Below are 19,986 nucleotides of genomic sequence, written 5' to 3' on the forward strand. Positions count from 1 at the left end.
TTATCTATCCCATTGCACATTGACTCAGTACTGGTAACCTCATGTATTTTATTTTTATTTATTTATTTAACTAGGCAAGTCAGTTAAGAACAAATTCTTATTTTCAATGACGGCCTAGGAACAGTGGGTTAACTGCCTGTTCAAGGGCAGAACGACAGATTTGTACCTTGTCAGCTCGGGGGTTTGAACTTGCAACCTTCCGGTTACTAGTCCAACGCGCTAACAACTAGGCTATCCTGTCGCCTAGTTATCGTTACTCATTGTGTATTTATTCCTCCTGTTATTATTTCCCTATTTTTCTATTGGGAAGGGCCCATAAGTAGGCATTTCGCTGTTAGTCTACACCTGTTGTTTAGAGAGAAAGACAGAGACAGAGAGACAGAAAGAGAGAGACAGAGAAAGAGAGACAGAGAGCCAGAGAGAGAGACAGAGAGACAGAGACAGAGAAAGAGAGACAGAGAGCCAGAGAGAGAGAGAGAGAGAGAGACATAGATAGAAAGAGAGAGCCAGAGAGACAGAGAGACAGAGAGAGAGAGAGATTGTGTCTGACTTTGGTAGCTATGGTGCTGATATATTTGATATGTAGCATAGTCCATCAGTTCCAAAGTCCTTGTGGTAATGTCCAGTCCTTGTGGTAACGTCCAGTCCTTGTGGTAACGTCCAGTCCCCGTGGTAAAGTCCAGTCCTCGTGGTAAAGTCCAGTCCTCGTGGTAACGTCCAGTCCTCGTGGTAATGTCCAGTCCTTGTGGTAACGTCCAGTCCTCGTGGTAACATCCAGTCCTCGTGGTAACATCCAGTCCTCGTGGAAACATCCAGTCCTCGTGGTAACGTCCAGTCTTCATGGTAACATCCAGTCCTCGTGGTAACATCCAGTCCTCGTGGTAACGTCCAGTCCTCGTGGTAACGTCCAGTCTTCGTGGTAACATCCAGTCCTCATGGTAACATCCAGTCCTCGTGGTAACGTCCAGTCTTCGTGGTAACGTCCAGTCCTCGTGGTAACGTCCGGTCTTCGTGGTAATGTCCAGTCCTCGTGGTAACATCCAGTCCTCGTGGTAACATCCAGTCCTCGTGGTAACGTCCAGTCCTCGTGGTAACGTCCAGTCCTCGTGGTAACGTCCAGTCCTCGTGGTAACGTCCAGTCCTCGTGGTAACATCCAGTCCTCGTGGTAACATCCAGTTCTCGTGGTAACATCCAGTCCTCGTGGTAACGTCCAGTCCTTGTGGTAACGTCCAATCCTCGTGGTAACGTCCAGTCCTCGTGGTAACGTCCAGTCCTCATGGTAACGTCCAGTCCTCGTGGTAACATCCAGTCCTCGTGGTAACGTCCAGTCCTCGTGGTAACGTCCAGTCCTCGTGGTAACGTCCAGTCCTCGCGGTAACATCCAGTCCTCGTGGTAACGTCCAGTCCTTGTGGTAACATCCTGGAACATCAATGAGTGGAAACTCAATCTGATATTTGGTGGATATATAGGTAGACAGACAGACAGAAATACAGGCTGGTGGGTGGGTGGGCTGTTGGGTGGGCTGTTGGGTGGGCTGTTGGGTGTGTGTGTGTGTGTGTGTGTGTGTGTGTGTGTGTGTGTGTGTGTGTGTGTGTGTGTGTGTGTGTGTGTGTGTGTGTGTGTGTGTGCGCGCGAGAGAGAGAGCTCTGGCTCCCGGGACAGATCAATCTGATTCATTTTTTCATTATGATATTCATGAGTATAATTACTATGCAGAGAGATGTACCTTTGGATCCACCATAGTGCTGATCTACTGTTCCCCTTAGGACAAGTCCCCGCTAGCTAGTCTGTGTGTGTATGTGGTTGTGTGTGTGGCCACATCCGCAGTCTCGCCGCAATATGGCTTCAATTTAATCACACAACATTAATTAGTCCAATATTGTGACAGCCTTTTTTGAATATGTCAATGTCTGGTGTGCTTTATAAGTAGATGTGTGTGGGTGAAAACTTGCATGGGTGTGTGTGCATTAAGTTGTCTATTGCTTTTCAGTAGCTCTGAAACTAACTTTATGCAAAGTAACTAAACATACTTTCTTTGGCCCGCGAACCCATTTTGATATCAAAAGTTTTTCGCAACACCACCATGTGAAAGTTATGTAATCAATAGCCAATGTTAACGTTTTTAATTTGGGCTATGATAGTCTACTAGAAATCAGTCTGGCAGTATTTTTGACAGTAGTTCAATCTGAAGCCAGTAGTGTGATTGAAGTGATTGAAATGCATCAGAAAGGTATTGGGAAGATGATTGACAATGATAAAAAAAATTATGGGGTGGATCAGCTTTAATACTGCAGATAGATTGTTGCTTCCATCAATGTAATTGTCTGCATCATTTCCAATCCCCCATATATTTTTTTGTAAATATATATAGACATATGTTTTTGAAATATATTTTCCTTCATTATTTTCCCTCATTATTTTCCCCTTGATGATGTTCTTTACCCCCCTGTGTGATTTAACGCCACTCTGTTCCAATGGCTTGTGGTCATAGTAGCGGGAAACAGTACATACACTACATATGAACTCAGCTAAAAAGAAGCGTCCTCTCACTGTCAACTGTGTTTATTTTCAGCAAACTTAACGTGTAAATATTTGTATGAACATAACAAGATTCAACAACTGAGACATAAACTGAACAAGTTCCCACAAACGTGACAAACAGAAATGGAATAATGTGTCCCTGAACAAAGGGGGGGTCAAAATCAAAAGTATCTGGTGTGGCCATCAGCTTCATTAAGTACTGCAGTGCATCTCCTCCTCATGGACTGCACAAGATTTGCCAGTTCTTGCTGTGAGATGTTACCCCACTCTTCCACCAAGGCACCTGCAAGTTCCCGGACATTTCTGGGGGGAATGGCCCTCGCCCTCACCCTCCGATCCAACAGGTCCCAGACGTGCTCAATGGGATTGAGATCCGGGCTCTTCACTGGCCATGGAACACTGACATTCCTGTCTTGCAGGAAATCATACACAGATCGAGCAGTATGGCTGGTGGCATTGTCATGCTGGAGGGTCGTGTCAGGATGAGCCTGCAGGAAGGGTACCACATGAGGGAGGAGGATGTCTTCCCTGTAACGCACAGCGTTGAGATTGCCTGCAAGCTCCGTCCGATGATGCTGTGACACACTGTCCCAGACTGTCCTGGACCCTCCACCTCCAAATCGATCCCGCTCCAGAGTACAGGCCTCTGTGTAACGCTCATTCCTTCGATGATAAACGCGAATGCGACCATCACCCCTGGTGAGACAATACTGCGATTCGTCAGTGAAGAGCACTTTTTGCCAGTCCTGTCTGGTCCAGCGAAGATGGGTTTGTGCCCATTTGCGACGTTGTTGCCGGTGATTTCTGGTGAGGACATGCCTTACAACAGGCTTACAAGCCTTCAGTCCAACCTCTCTCAGCCTATTGCGGACAGTCTGAGCACAGATGGAGGGATTGTGCGTTCCTGGTGTAACTCGGGCAGTTGTTGTTGCCATCCTGTACCTGTCCGGCAGGTGTGATGTTCGGATGTACCGATCCTGTGCAGGTGTTGTTACACATGGTCTGCCACTGCGAGGACCATCAGCTGTCCGTCCTGTCTCCCTGTAGCGCTGTTTTAGGCATCTCACAGTACGGACATCGCAATTTATTTCTCTGGCCACATCTGCAGTCCTCATGTCTCCTTGCAGCATGCCTAAGGTATGTTCTGCCCAGATGAGCAGGTGTTTTTCAGAGTCAGTATAAAGGCATCTTTGGTGTCCTAAGTTTTCATAACTGTGACCTTAATTGCCTACTGTCTAAGCTGTTAGTATCTTAACGACCATTCCACAGGTGCTTTTTTTGCTGAGTTTATGTGTGTATGTGAACACCCCTTTGAATTAGTGGATTTGGCTATTTCATGCAAACCTTTGGCTGACGGGTGTATAAAATCAAGCACACAGCCATGCAATCGCCGCCATTGGTCTCTGGAGTAGTGGAAACGCATTCTCTGGAGTGATGAATCACGCTTCACCATCTGGCAGTCTGACGGACAAATCTGGGTTTGGTAGATGCCAGGAGAACACTACCTGTCCAAATGCATTTAAGGAGGAATGCTGGTCTGGGGATGTTTTTTTATGTTTCAGGCTAGGCCCTTTAATTTCAGTGAAGGGAAGTCTTGATACTACAGAATACAATAACATTCTAGACTTGGCTGGCCTGCACAGAGCCCTGACCTCAACCCCATCGTACAACTTTGGGATGAATTGGAACACCGACTGCTAGCCATGCCTAATTACCCAATATCAGTGCCCGATCTCACTAATGCTCTTGTGGCTGAATGGAAGCATGTCCCCGCAGCAATGCTTGAACATCTAGTGGAAAGCCTTTCCAGAAGAGTGGACACTGTTATGTCAGCGAAGGGGGGGACAAATTCCATATTAATGCCCATGATTTTGGAATGAGATGTTCGACGAGCAAAAGTCCACATACTTTTGGTCATGTGCAGCCGTCTTCATCGACCTTGCCAAGGCTTTCGACTCTGTCAATCACCATATTCTTATCGGCAGACTCAGTAGCCTCGGTTTTTCGGATGACTGCCTTGCCTGGTTCACCAATTACTTTGCAGACAGAGTTCAGTATGTCAAATCGGAGGGCATGCTGTCCGGTCCTCTGGCAGTCTCTATGGGGGTGCCACAGGGTTCAATCCTCGGGCCGACTCTTTTCTCTGTATATATCAATGATGTTGCTCTTGCTGCGGGCGATTCCCTGATCCACCTCTACGCAGACGACACCATTCTATATACTTCCGGCCCGTCCTTGGACACTGTGCTATCTAACCTCCAAACGAGCTTCAATGCCATACAACACTCCTTCCGTGGACTCCAACTGCTCTTAAACGCTATTAAAACCAAATGCATGCTTTTCAAGCCTGACCAGCATCACCACCCTGGATGGTTCCGACCTTGAATATGTGGACATCAATAAGTACCTAGGTGTCTGGCTAGACTGTAAACTCTCCTTCCAGACTCATATCAAACCTCTCCAATCGAAAATCAAATCAAGAGTCGGCTTTCTATTCCGCAACAAAGCCTCCTTCACTCACGCCGCCAAACTTACCCTAGTAAAACTGACTATCCTACCGATCCTCGACTTCGGCGATGTCATCTACAAAATTGCTTCCAACACTCTACTCAGCAAACTGGATGCAGTTTATCACAGTGCCATCCGTTTTGTCACTAAAGCACCTTATATCACCCACCACTGCGACTTGTATGCTCTAGTCAGCTGGCCCTCGCTACATATTCGTCGCCAGACCCACTGGCTCCAGGTCATCTACAAGTCCATGCTAGGTAAAGCTCCGCCTTATCTCAGTTCACTGGTCACGATGGCAACACCCATCCGTAGCACGTGCTCCAGCAGGTGTATCTCACTGATCATCCCTAAAGCCAACACCTCATTTGTTTGCCTTTCGTTCCAGTTCTCTGCTGCCTGTGACTGGAACGAATTGCAAAAATCGCTGAAGTTGGAGACTTTTATCTCCCTCACCAACTTCAAACATCTGCTATCTGAGCAGCTAACCGATCGCTGCAGCTGTACATAGTCTATCGGTAAATAGCCCACCCATTTTTACCTACCTCATCCCCATACTGTTTATATTTATTTACTTTTCTGCTCTTTTGCACACCAATATCTCTACCTGTACATGACCATCTGATAATTTATCACTCCAGTGTTAATCTGCAAAATTGTAATTATTTGCCTACCTCCTCATGCCTTTTGCACACAATGAATATAGACTCCCCTTTTTTTCTACTGTGTTATTGACTTGTTAATTGTTTACTCCATGTGTAACTCTGTGTTGTCTGTTCACACTGCAATGCTTTATCTTGGCCAAGTCGCAGTTGTAAATGAGAACTTGTTCTCAACTAGCCTACCTGGTTAAATAAAGGTGAAATAAAAAATAGAAAATGTAGTGTACGTATGTGTACCTGAGAGACTTATCTTTCAATGATGGGGTCATCATATTTTGTAGCTTATTAAACCATTCAAAAGGTTGTGACATATCTGTTGGAAGAAAACAGAAACCGCATTGTTTATTACAACGTCATCTCACAACTACTGGAGGTTACTGACATAACCCCGGCTCTAAAAATCAAACGCACATGTTCTCTCGCAACCCCATTTTCAAATCAGACGACCACACATGGGGTCGCGCCGCCTAGTTTGGGAAACCCTATTAAAGTATACTGTAATATTCTGCAAGATAATGTCCCTGGAACATTTCACATTAGGAGTGTATTATATAGAATAGTGCCATGCAGTATTATTGGAATCACTACATGCCTGTAGTTTTTTATAAATCACATGTAAGGTATGTTAGTGTCTGCTTCCAAAATGGTACCCTATTCCTTATATGGTCATCTACTTATTATCAGAGCCCGTAGGGCTCTGGTCTAAAGTAGTGCACTATATAAAGGGAATATGGTGCCCTTTGGGATACAGATTCGGTATGTTATGTTAGTGCTGTACTTAGTAGGAAATGAAAAGGAGCACAGAGTAGAATAGTTTCAAAGGCCACCAATTGAGAGCAATATTAAAGACAGTCAGTGAATAATAGAAACTGACACGTTTTATTTTACTACCTGCTGGCTTAACTTTCTCTATCCCCATGCTAGAGAGATGGAAAATTACCAATACTTTTGCGTACTTGGCATTTTACAATGTACATTTTATAATGTGAACATGCACTGACCCTCATCTCTCTCTTTCTTTCCACAGGCCTTCCCATGTATATCCACAGGAATCTATGGTAAGGCTGTTCTTGTTATTTTCTATCTGTGTGTTACTGTATATCTTGGATGTGTATTCATGTGTCGTACATTTTCACTCTAACCTACTATTTCCGATCATTCTTATTATCCATTCAAAACTATCCTCTTTGTATGACGTTTCATTCCACATAATTGCTCGTGACTGTGTGTCTCTGCAGTCTTCTGCCAATGACGGTCTGTCACACCACACCACTCCATTCCTAGCGGAGGTGGTTTGTGAGAGAGAGGAATGGAAGGGTACAGAAGGAAGTTTGTGAGAGAGAGGGGTAGAGGAGGAGGTTTGTGAGAGAGGGAGGTAGAGGAGGAGGTTTGTGAGAGAGGGAGGTAGAGAAGGAGGTTTGTGAGAGAGAAGGGGTAGAGGAGGAGGTTTGTGAGAGAGAGGGGTGGGGGGGTAGAGGAGGAGGTTTGTGAGGGAGAGGGGTAGAGGAGGAGGTTTGTGAGAGCGAGGGGGTAGAGGAGGAGTTTTGTGAGAGAGAGGGTAGAGGAGGAGGTTTGTGAGAGAGAGGGTAGAGGAGGAGGTTTGTGAGAGAGATGGATGGAGAAAGGGTGTTTGTGAGAGAGAGGAGTAGAAGAGGCGGTTTGTGAGAGAGAGGGTAGAGGAGAAGATTTGTGAGAGAGAGGGATGGAGAGAGTGGGTAAAGGAGGAGGTTTGTGAGAGAGAGGGTAGAGGAGAAGGTTTGTGAGAGAGAGGGATGGAGAAAGTGGGTAGAGGAGGAGGTTTGTGAGAGAGAGGGATGGAGAGAGTGGGTAGAGGAGGAGGTTTGTGAGAGAGGGGTAGAGGAGGAGGTTTGTGAGAGAGAGGGGGTAGAGGAGGAGGTTTGTGAGAGAGAGGGGTAGAGGAGGAGGTTTGTGAGAGAGGGGGTAGAGGAGGAGGTTTGTGAGAGAGGGGGTAGAGGAGGAGGTTTGTGAGAGAGAGGTAGAGGAGGAGGTTTGTGAGAGAGGGGGTAGAGGAGGAGGTTTGTGAGAGAGAGGGGGTAGAGGAGGAGGTTTGTGAGAGAGAGGGGTAGAGGAGGAGGTTTGTGAGAGAGGGGGTAGAGGAGGAGGTTTGTGAGAGAGGGAGGGTAGAGGAGGAGGTTTGTGAGAGAGAGGGGGTAGAGGAGGAGGTGTGTGAGAGAGAGGGGTAGAGGATGAGGTTTGTGAGAGAGGGGGGTAGAGGAGGAGGATTGTGAGAGAGAGGGGGTAGAGGAGGAGGTTTGTGAGAGAGGGGTAGAGGAGGAGATTTGTGAGAGAGGGGGTAGAGGAGGAGGTTTGTGAGAGAGGGGGTAGAGGAGGTTTGTGAGAGAGGGGGTAGAGGAGGAGGTTTGTGAGAGAGGGGTAGAGGAGGAGGTTTGTGAGAGAGGGGGTAGAGGAGGAGGTTTGTGAGAGAGGGGGTAGAGGAGGAGGTTTGTGAGAGAGGGGTAGAGGAGGAGGTTTGTGAGAGAGGGGGTAGAGGAGGAGGTTTGTGAGAGAGGGGTTAGAGGAGGAGGTTTGTGAGAGAGAGAGGGTAGAGGAGGAGGTTTGTGAGAGAGAGGGATGGAGAGAGGGGGGTAGAGGAGGAGGCTTCAGAGGCAGTACAGTATGATGATATAATGTAATCCCTCCCCCAGTACTATTTACTTATTCTCTCTCTATTTTTATTTCACCTTTATTTAACTAGGCAAGTCAGTTAAGAACAAATTCTTATTTACAATGACGGCCTACACCGGCCAAACCGGACGGCACTGAGCCAATTGTACACCGCCCTATGGGACTCTCAATCACGGCCGGTCGTGATACTGCCTGGATTTGAACCGGGGTGTCTGTAGTGACGCCTCTAGTACTGAGATGCAGTGCCTTAGACTGCTGCTCCACTCAGGAACCCAGTTCTACTAACTGATCAGATGTTGGCATGTTTACTGATGGATCTAGGCTTACTGTATTTGTTTACATTTGATAGTATGATTAAGGTCAAGTCCTCTTTGTACGTTTTCTCATGAAAGGTGCAAAGGACTCTTTCTCTTCTTCCTCTAACTCTTCCTCTCACTTGGTCCCCTCACATACACACTGAGGCACACTGAGACGCGCATTGTAATGGAGTGTCTGTGTGTGACCCATTTACAGCGAAACAAATCCACAGCCCCCACAAAGTGACAGAGAGGAACGAGGGACCGAGTTGTCCAGGGCCTCAGTGGCTGCTGCCTCAGTGGTGGTGGAGAGGAAAAACAGGTTTGTCAGGACGGCTAAGGCTAATTGACACCCTCCTTCTCCTCCCTCACGCCCCCTTATTCCAGCAGGCTCCGTCACCGCTGACAGATGATTGGGAGAGCACGGGGTAGGGCGTCGCCAGGGGTGCACAGGGGCTACCTCTACGTCTACCTCAGACGACCGTGCAGGAAGGAAGAAAAATGACTCCCGGCTCCGTGCTGACAGTCCAATCCCTCAGTCCGGCCCATTAGCCCCAGCAGAGATTCTGCAGCGGTCGGGCAGCGCACTGGTTAGCGTGTCGGCATGCGGGTGGGGGAGGGAGGGAGGGAAAAAGGGATGGACGTACCACCCACTAACAAACTGGCACCCACCGTAGGGTCGTGAGGTCGCGAGGCATGATAGAGGTTATTAAGTGTTGGTCCTGTTCTCCCATCAATCATGGGCGGCTCCCACCACACGATCAACCTGTGGTTCAAGCGGATTATTCCTTCTGAGTAGCAGACACCTCTCAATGTCTTCACAACACCGACATAATCAAGAAATTCCTCACCCGAGGTGAAGGATTTCAACCTGCAGTATGTACAGTACAGTCTGGTATGAGAGACCTTGCAGAGGCCTAATTTCTGCTGGCACTGAGAGATTGAACGCTTTAGAACAGCCTTGTAATGGGCTGCAGTATTGGAGGGTTTATGAGAGGCTTGAGATTATCAATCTTGGCACGGAGCGGAAGGAAGGTCTACGTCCCAAATGGCACCCTATTCCCTTTATAGTGCACCACTTTTTTTAAACCAGGGCCCTATATAAAGGGAATAGAGTCCCATTTGGGATACACCCAACGAAGGTCTAGCTAGCACCATGTCAAGCCATAGATGGGAGCATTAAGTCTCACATTTACCTGACAGATTCAGCCATACCCTGGCATTCAGAACCCTATCAGACCAATCAGCCTTCTAAACACCAAAACACCTGCTTCTAGTTCTGAACACGTCCCTACCTGTTAGACCTGGGTTCAAATAGTATTCAACATCATGTCAAATACTTTATCTGGGCTTGATTGAGTTTGCCTGGCGCAATGAAACCAATAGAATAGTCTTAAATGTGCAAACCCCGCCCACTTGGCATTCGAAGCAAGCTAAGCAAACATTGAAAACATTTTGATAATATTTGAAAGTGTATGTACCTTTGACACCCTATTGCCTATATAGTGCACTTCTATTGGCCTGAGACCTATGAGGAATAGGGTGCCATTTGGAACGCTACCCAGGTCTGGTAGTCCGTGTTTATTAATCCCTCCTCCTCGTCCGTCTTTGAAGTATTTGAAAGGATATTGTTGACAAAGGGGTTTTACAGCGACTGGTGGTTGTCGGAGATATGTGGCTATGTGTAATCCTCAGAGGTTCTATTTGCCTCCCAAATGGCACCCTATTCCCTACATAGTGCACTACTTTTGACCGGAGTCCACTAGGGTCACAGCCACATATCGCAGACTACCACCAAAAGTAGTGCTCTATGTAGGGAATAGGGTACCATTTGGGCCGCATCCTATATCTGTATAGCCACACCATAATCCACCCAGGCTCTGTGGGTGTGATGTCCAGTGTGTCCAGACAGACACCTTGAGCCCAGTGTGGTGTCCAGCTCAAAGAGTCAGAGAGAGTCAGAAAGGGTCAGAAAGGGTTAGAGAGGGTCAGAGAGGGTTAGAGAGGGTCAGAGAGGGTTAGAGAGGGTCAGAGAGGGTTAGAGAGGGTCAGAGAGGGTTAGAGAGGGTTATAGAGGGTCAGAGAGGGTCAGAGAGGGTTAGAGAGGGTCAGAGAGGGTTAGAGAGGGTCAGAGTAGCTAACAGTTTTCACCCAGCCGACGAACGCTGAGCTTTCTGGCTCATGCACCCACACACAAACACAAACCTTCTAACTCTCTCCATCTCCGGTCAGGATTAGCACACACCAACACACACACTCCTTCCTCTTAACCCCTCCATATCTGGTCAAGATCCTCCCCTCCCATAATGCCTACTGCTGGGAGGATGTGCTGTATCAGTGGGTAACAGAGAACTAGGGCCCACTCCCTATTCCCTATACTGTATACAGGTGTAAGATCTTAATTTGAGCCAGTTTGCTACATCAGGAAAATAATGCTTCAGCAACATTAAAAAGTGGTGGACAGTTTTCAAGAGTGTCACCGTGGTGGACTCCGAAAGAGGTGCCGGTTTAGATTATAGGCACAACTGTCCTGGGGTCCTGGTTAGAGGACAGAAATGACCCGTGGTCCTGGTTAGAGGACAGAAATGACACGTAGGAGACAAAAATCCACACTTTATTACCACACACACACACACGCACACACACACAGCAAACAGGAAGAGGAATATAATTGGTGAAAGTGAATAGTGGTTTTCTGTAGTGGACAGAAAAAACAGGACATATATAGTGAGTTTACCAAACAGGAGCTGGTCTATTAGGAATTGGTCTAAATAACAGGATGTGTTGTTTGTCAAGCTGACCCTGTAAATATGACAGATAATAAGTAAGCGTTAGAAACACCTATTAAAAATCAAAGTCTGCCAGTGTTGGTTGCACAGACACAAAGAATAAAAGTTGACCCACCCAGTGAACGGCATGAAGATGTATTTAGCAATGTTTAAGCTGATTCACCTTATTTTGATTGTTTCAGAATATCCAATGTGTGAGTCTGGGTGCATTAAAAACAAAGTCTGCCAGAAAGAAGGTTGCACAGACACAACATCAAACTCATAAAACTTAGAGCAGGGATGAGATTTCAAATGACAACTTTAATTTCAGTGAGAAGAGAATGTCAGAGCCTCTCACTATGGATGTAAACAAAGAAGAGATTGGATTCATGCTTCCTGATTTGGATGTTCAACAGAATACACTATAGCCTGGTCCCAGATCTGTTCATATTTGGAGTGACATATTTGGATGTTAAACACAAGATACTATAGTCAGGTCCCAGATCTGTTCATATTTGGTGTGACAATGACCTTTTATAACTAATTTCACTGGTTAAACAATGAGTCTCCCTGAGCTTTCTGTGATTAGCACAGATGATGAGTTATCTAGGATGTCTGGATGTCCTTATTGATACACACAGGAAACTGTTGAGCGTGAAAAACCCAGCAGCGTTACAGTTCTTGACACAAACTGTTGCGTCTGGCACCTACTACCATACCCTGTTCAAAGGCACTTAAATATTTTGTCTTGCCCATTCACCATCAGAATGGCACAATCCATGTCTCAATTGTCTCAAGGCTTAAAAATCATTCTTTAACCTGTCTCCTCCCCTTCATCTAGACTGATTGAAGCTGATTTAACACATGACATCAATAAGGGATCATAGCATTCACCTGGATTCACCTGGTCAGTCTATGTCATTGAAAGAGCGTTGTTAATGTTTTGTATTCTCAGTGTATATTACACAAGAGTAAAGGCTGGAGAAAGTTTGTCGCAGTGACATCATGAACATTCGGCCGACATCTAACTTGTCGTCGTTGTTATGAAAAACGACAGCTTCTGCATGACAGAAGCCAATATGATATACCCATCAGTTAAAAATGAATGTATTAAATGTCAACCTATCATGCCAGGCAACTAAAAGCTACTTTCTAAACAATATTTTAGTTAGATGCTATCTAGTTAGCTAGATCTCTGGCTAGCCAGTTTCAAATAATGACCAGAGTATAGCTGACAGTCTTAACTTCATCTCCTTTTAATGATTTTATCCAGAAAATAAACCCACAACAACATCATTATTTACAAGCGTACAGAAAATAAACCCACAACAACATCATTATTTACAAGCGTACAGAAAATAAACCCACAACAACATCATTATTTACAAGCGTACAGAAAATAAACCCACAACAACATCATTATTTACAAGTGTACAGAAAATAAACCCACAACAACATCATTATTTACAAGCGTACAGAAAATAAACACACAACAACATCATTATTTACAAGCGTACAGAAAATAGCTTACAGGTTATGAGTGTGACAAAATAAAGGTAATTCTATCTGAGAAATGTTTAACTCTACACTCGTTAACAGATGGATTTGTTCTTGTTGCTGTCTTTGTGTTCTAGAACGTAGCCCTGTTTAGTTGTATTCTTGAACGTAGCCCTGTTTCGTTGTGTTCTTGAACGTAGCCCTGTTTCGTTGTGTTCTTGAATGTAGCCCTGTCTTTCATTTTTGTTAATTGATTTATTAGTTACTCACCTGGTTACTCACCTGGTCTCATCAGCTCCTTATTTAGTTCAGTTCATTCTGTTTGTGCCTTTGTGAGTTATTGTTCATTTTGACTCTACTAATCCTTATCCTAGCTCATTTGGGAGAACCAGTTATAGCCTTCAGCCCTAGTTTTGATTCACCTGCCTGTTTGCCTATGTGTGTATGACCATTGCCTGCTTGTGGCACAACACCTAAGGAATTTGAACAATGTAATATGACTGGCCAGAATATAAAACCCTGTATGGTTCTTCAAAAGGATCTACAAATAACCTTTGAGATTAAGAAAGGTTCTTTATAGAACCATTATCTATAAAGGTTCTATTAAGAACCATAAAAAAGGGTTCTATATAGAACCAATGTTGTAACCACAGAGGAACCCTTTTTTGGTGCTATATAGAACCTTTTCGTTATAGCACCATACAGTTTCCATTTAGAACCTTATGAGCATGGGTCTTTAACCATCAAAAAGGGGTTCTATATAGCACCAAAAAGGGTTATGCTATGGTTACAAGCCAACTAACCCTGATCTGGTACTATTTAGAATACTTTTGTGTGTGTGTGTGTAAACCGCAGCCATGTTGGATGTAGCTGTGGCTATAGCAGGGGAGTGACTCTGGACGTGTTGACATCACTGGTTGGCTGTATTAGGTGTGTAATATACAACTATTGGCTAGTAGCCATCTTGACCAATACACTCTTAGAAGAAAAGGTGCTAAATTGAACCATACAGGGTTATTCTGCTTGTCCACATGTCCCTTTTTGGTGCTGGGAACCCTTTGCATAGGGTTCTATCTAGAACCCTCTATGTAGGGTCATTCAAAGAACCCTTTGTATATGGTTCTAGCTAGAACCCTCTATGAAGGTTTCTACTGAGAATGCTTTTGTCTTTGGATGGTTCTTCCTAGAATCCTCTATGAACGGTTCCACCAGCCTTTTTAAATGTTATTATTTATGACAATACATTACATATTTCATAAGGCCATTTTTTAGGGCCTTGTTATACCCTAAAGCCTTCCAAAGAACCCTTCTTGCCTTCCAAAGAACCCTTCTTGCCTTTCAAAGAACCCTTCTTGACTTCCAAAGAACCCTTCTTGCCTTTCAAAGAACCCTTCTTTCCTTCCAAAGAACCCTTCTTGCCTTCCAAAGAACCATTCTTGCCTTCCAAAGAACCCTTCTTGTCTTTCAAAGAACTCTTCTTGCCTTCCAAAGAATCCTTCTTGCCTTCCAAAGAATCATCAAAGAATGCTTTCTTCCAAAAACGGTTCTCAGGATGTTAAAGGTTCTAGGTAGAACACTGTGCCTTACAAATAACCTTTGTCTTCCAAAAATGGATCTTCTGATCAAAACAGTTCTTGGTAGAACCCTATTCTGGGGCGGCAGGGTAGCCTAGTGGTTAGAGCGTTGGACTAGTAACCGAAAGGTTGCAAGTTCAAATCCCCGAGCTGACAAGGTACAAATCTGTTGTTCTGCCCCTGAACAGGCAGTTAACCCACTGTTCCTAGGCCATCATTGAAAATAAGAATTTGTTCTTAACTGACTTGCCTTTTTTTTTTTTTATCCTTCCGCAAAGAACCCTTTTGAAAACCTTTTTTCTAAGAGTGTAGAATAGTGTACCACATGGCTTGAATGGTGAAGTACACATAAACTATGCCAAATATAGTTGTTATTATGTATATAGTGCTATTTCGTTATTTAATATAACTTAGTGCTGCATGTTGGAGCTCGGAGCCTAAGATTTTCATTGTACCCTGCAATCACACCTGCAACCCTGTACATGTGACTATTAAACACTGAATCTGAATCTTAAAATCTCTGAATCTCAGATTCTGAATCTCTGAATTTGAATCTGACCAGATAAACACAGTAAGTAACAAATCAAACCTAACTTTATTAGTCACATGCGCCGAATACAACAAGTGTAGACTGAACCATGAAATGCTTACTTACAAGCCCAACCTTTTACGGCTGCTGTCCCTGTACAGGGATCAACATCAGCGGAAATTTTAGAGTGACAACTAATAGTACTCAATACAACTCAAACTTTCATTAAAACACACATGCAGGGTACTCAATTAAAGCTACACTCGTTGTGAATCTAGCCAACATGTCAGATTTTTAAAATGCTTTTCTGCGAAAGCATGAGAAGCTATTATCTGATAGCATGCAAACCCCGAAATACCCAAAGGGGACGTAAACAGAATAATTTGCGTAGCCGGCGCTACACAAAACGCAGAAATAAAATATAAAGCATTCATTACCTTTGACGAGCTTCTTTGTTGGCACTCCTATATGTCCCATAAACATCACAATTGGGTCTTTTTTTTTCGATTAAATCCGTCCATGTATACCCAAAATGTCAATTTATGAAGCCCGTCTGATCCATGGAAAAGCACCGTTCCAAAACGCAACGTAATTTTTTTAAATTAAAAAAGTTGCCTATAAACTTTGACAAAACACTTCAAACTTACTTTTGTAATCCAACTTTAGGTATTAGTAAACGTTAATAATCGATCAAATTGATCAGGGGCTATCTGTATTCAATAGCAGCACGTTTTGAAATTATGCTTCATTTTCTCCAAACTTCCTGCTGTGTACTCGATAACAGGAAGTGCCTATTTCTCATCTGACCAAGGATTAACTTCAATCTAAATGCCAGTACTGGCGACATCGTGTGGAAGCTGTAGGCATTGTAAACTGGTCGCTATCTATTTTCCCTTGCCATAGACTGGCGGATGGATATTTTTTTGTGAACAGTTTTCCTTGGGATTTTGCCTGCTAAACACTTTCTGTTATAGTCACAGACATGATTTAACCAGTTTTATAAACTTCAGAGTGTTTTCTATCCACACATACTAATCATATGCATATACTATATTCCTGGCATGAGTAGCAGGACGTTGACATTTTGTGCGAGTTTTAACAAAAAGCTGCGAAAATTCGCAGCCTCCCTAACAGGTTTTAACCAACCGTGCAGTTCAAGAAAGAGTTAAGAAAATATTTACCAAACAAGTACCAAACAAGTACTGGTACCAACAAGGCTAGTAGTAGAGTATAGACAATGACTGAGGCATTTATACACATACAGTTACATAGTAGTAAGGGCTGTTAACATACAGACATATATAAAACATATAACAACTGAACCCTGGTGGAGAACAGAAGTTTACAGAGGTTGTCTCAACCGTCCTTCCTGGGAATCAATTAAATGTATTTATAAAGCCCTTCTTACATCAGCTGATGTCACAAAGTGCTGTACAGAAACCCAGCCTAAAACCCCAAACAGCAAGCAATGCAGGTGTAGAAGCAGGGTGGCTAGGAAAAACTCCCTAGAAAGGCAGGAACCTAGGAAGAAACCTAGAGAGGAACCAGGCTATGAGGAGTGACCGGTCCTCTTCTGGCTGTGCCGAGTGGAGATTATAACAGAACATGGTTAATATGTTCAAATGTTCATAGATGATCAGCCTTTCTAATCGACCTGGCCGGGGTATCCTGGAAGGATATTGATCTCATCCCGTCAGTAGAGGATGCCTGGATATTTTTTTTAAATGCCTTCCTAAACCATCTTAAATAAACATGCCCCATTCAAGAAATTTAGAACCAGGAACAGATATAGCCCTTGGTTCTCCCCAGACCTGACTGCCCTTAACCAACACAAAAACATCCTATGGCGTTCTGCATTAGCATCGAACAGCCCCCGTGATATGCAGCTGTTCAGGGAAGCTAGAAACCATTATACACAGGCAGTTAGAAAATCCAAGGCTAGCTTTTTCAAGCAGAAATTTGCTTCCTGCAACACTAACTCAAAAAAGTTCTGGGACACTGTAAAGTCCATGGAGAATAAGAACATCTCCTCCCAGCTGCCCACTGCACTGAAGATAGGAAACACTGTCACCACTGATAAATCCACCATAATTGAGAATTTCAATAAGCATTTTTCTACGGCTGGCCATGCTTTCCACCTGGCTACTCCTGCCCCGGTCAACAGCACTGCACCCCCAACAGCAACTCGCCCAAGCCTTCCCCATTTCTCCTTCTCCCAAATCCATTCAGCTGATGTTCTGAAAGAGCTGCAAAATCTGGACCCCTACAAATCAGCCGGGCTAGACAATCTGGACCCTTTCTTTCTAAAATTATCTGCCGAAATTGTTGCCACCCCTATTACTAGCCTGTTCAACCTCTCTTTCGTGTCGTCTGAGATTCCCAAAGATTGGAAAGCAGCTGCGGTCATCCCCCTCTTCAAAGGGGGGGACACTCTTGACCCAAACTGCTACAGACTGCTATATCTATTCTACCGTGCCTTTCTAAGGTCTTCGAAAGCCAAGTCAACAAACAGATTACCGACCATTTCGAATCTCACCATACCTTCTCTGCTATGCAATCTGGTTTCAGAGCTGGTCATGGGTGCACCTCAGCCACGCTCAAGGTCCTAAACGATATCTTAACCGCCATCGATAAGAAACATTACTGTGCAGCCGTATTCATTGATCTGGCCAAGGCTTTCGACTCTGTCAATCACCACATCCTCATCGGCAGACTCGACAGCCTTGGTTTCTCAAATGATTGCCTCGCCTGGTTCACCAACTACTTCTCTGATAGAGTTCAGTGTGTCAAATCGGAGGGTCTGCTGTCCGGACCTCTGGCAGTCTCTATGGGGGTGCCACAGGGTTTAATTCTTGGACCGACTCTCTTCTCTGTATACATCAATGTGGTCGCTCTTGCTGCTGGTGAGTCTCTGATCCACCTCTACGCAGACGACACCATTCTGTATACTTCCGGCCCTTCTTTGGACACTGTGTTAACAACCCTCCAGGCAAGCTTCAATACCATACAACTCTCCTTCCGTGGCCTCCAATTGCTCTTAAATACAAGTAAAACTAAATGCATGCTCTTCAACCGATCGCTACCTGCACCTACCCGCCTGTCCAACATCACTACTCTGGACGGCTCTGACTTAGAATACGTGGACAACTACAAATACTTAGGTGTCTGGTTAGACTGTAAACTCTCCTTCCAGACCCATATCAAACATCTCCAATCCAAAGTTAAATCTAGAATTGGCTTCCTATATTGCAAAAAAGCATCCTTCACTCATGCTGCCAAACATACCCTTGTAAAACTGACCATCCTACCAATCCTCGACTTTGGCGATGTCATTTACAAAATAGCCTCCAATACCCTACTCAACAAATTGGATGCAGTCTATCACAGTGCAATCCGTTTTGTCACCAAAGCCCCATATACTACCCACCATTGCGACCTGTACGCTCTCGTTGGCTGGCCCTCGCTTCATACTCGTCGCCAAACCCACTGGCTCCATGTCATCTACAAGACCCTGCTAGGTAAAGTCCCCCCTTATCTCAGCTCGCTGGTCACCATAGCATCTCCCACCTGTAGCACACGCTCCAGCAGGTATATCTCTCTAGTCACCCCCAAAACCAATTCTTTCTTTGGCCGCCTCTCCTTCCAGTTCTCTGCTGCCAATGACTGGAACGAACTACAAAAATCTCTGAAACTGGAAACACTTATCTCCCTCACTAGCTTTAAGCACCAACTGTCAGAGCATCTCACAGATTACTGCACCTGTACATAGCCCACCTATAATATAGCCCAAACAACTACCTCTTTCCCAACTGTATTTAATTTTTATTTATTTATTTATTTTGCTCCTTTGCACCCCATTGTTTTTATTTCTACTTTGCACATTCTTCCATTGCAAAACTACCATTCCAGTGTTTTACTTGCTATATTGCATTTACTTTGCCACCATGGCCTTTTTTGCCTTTACCTCCCTTCTCACCTCATTTGCTCACATTGTATATAGACTTGTTTATACTGTATTATTGACTGTATGTTTGTTTTACTCCATGTGTAACTCTGTGTCGTTGTATCTGTCGAACTGCTTTGCTTTATCTTGGCCAGGTCGCAATTGTAAATGAGAACTTGTTCTCAACTTGCCTACCTGGTTAAATAAAGGTGAAATAAATAAAAAAGCAGGGTCAGATAATAATAACAACTAAACACCAGCAGGAATGGGGGTCTGTTACTCCCAGCAGGTAGAGCCTGTTATTGGCTAGCCTTGGCCAGGTAACCAGGCAACCTGGACCCTAACACAGAGGTGTGAAGTGGCCTCTACCACTGGACAATGGAGTCAGGCTGAGGCAGGGCATTGTAGCCTACCTAAGCAGAAAAGGCTTCTGAGTGTGTGTCTCCCCCGAGGGCCAGAGGGAGGGTTGAAGAGAGAGGGTTTTCTACAATGTGGATTATAATTAATGGATATTTTTGTGGGGGTTGATGCAGTTTTTGTAAGGGAAAATCAAGTCTGAAATTTAAAGTGGAAATTACAAACTTCAGAAGCTTTTTTAAACCTCAAATAGAAGTGATCAAATTAAGATCCCACATCTGTAGTGCACTACTTTTGACCAGAGCCCTATGGGATTCCCTATGGGTCTTGGCCAAAAGTAGTGTACTACATACGGAATAGGGTGCCATTTGGAATGTAGGCCCTATACTCAGAGGGAGCAGGGTGAGTCTTCTAGCCCATTTGACAGAGTTACACGGTGTGCTTTGTACTCTACACTAGCCTTATTCTACTCCAACGCTACGGATGATAAACCAAATGTAAAAATACCTCACTCCCTCTTTACTCCTCACCCAGAGGACAATAGCTTTAGCTACTTTGAAAAGTAAAACTTTTCTTTGTTGCGTTTCATTCAGTCGCAGCGAGCACAGATGTTTTGAATAGGAGAGAAATAAAATGTCACACGTGTTTAATTTGATCATTTAG

The 19,986-nt window shown here is 44.4% G+C and overlaps 1 protein-coding gene across 1 annotated transcript in view; it reads left to right on the forward strand.

The window, feature by feature from the left end:
* The window catches only part of LOC109898925 (mono-ADP ribosylhydrolase 2), a 722,140-nt gene that overhangs the window by 444,068 nt on the left and 258,086 nt on the right, over nt 1–19,986 (forward strand). Inside the window, exon 4 of the mRNA XM_031836489.1 lies at nt 6,741–6,771. Within this exon, the coding sequence (XP_031692349.1) occupies nt 6,741–6,771 (31 nt within the window). The remainder of the gene's footprint in view (nt 1–6,740; nt 6,772–19,986) is intronic.

This window comes from Oncorhynchus kisutch, linkage group LG11, assembly GCF_002021735.2.
Source record: "Oncorhynchus kisutch isolate 150728-3 linkage group LG11, Okis_V2, whole genome shotgun sequence".
NCBI classification, from domain to species: domain Eukaryota; kingdom Metazoa; phylum Chordata; class Actinopteri; order Salmoniformes; family Salmonidae; genus Oncorhynchus; species Oncorhynchus kisutch.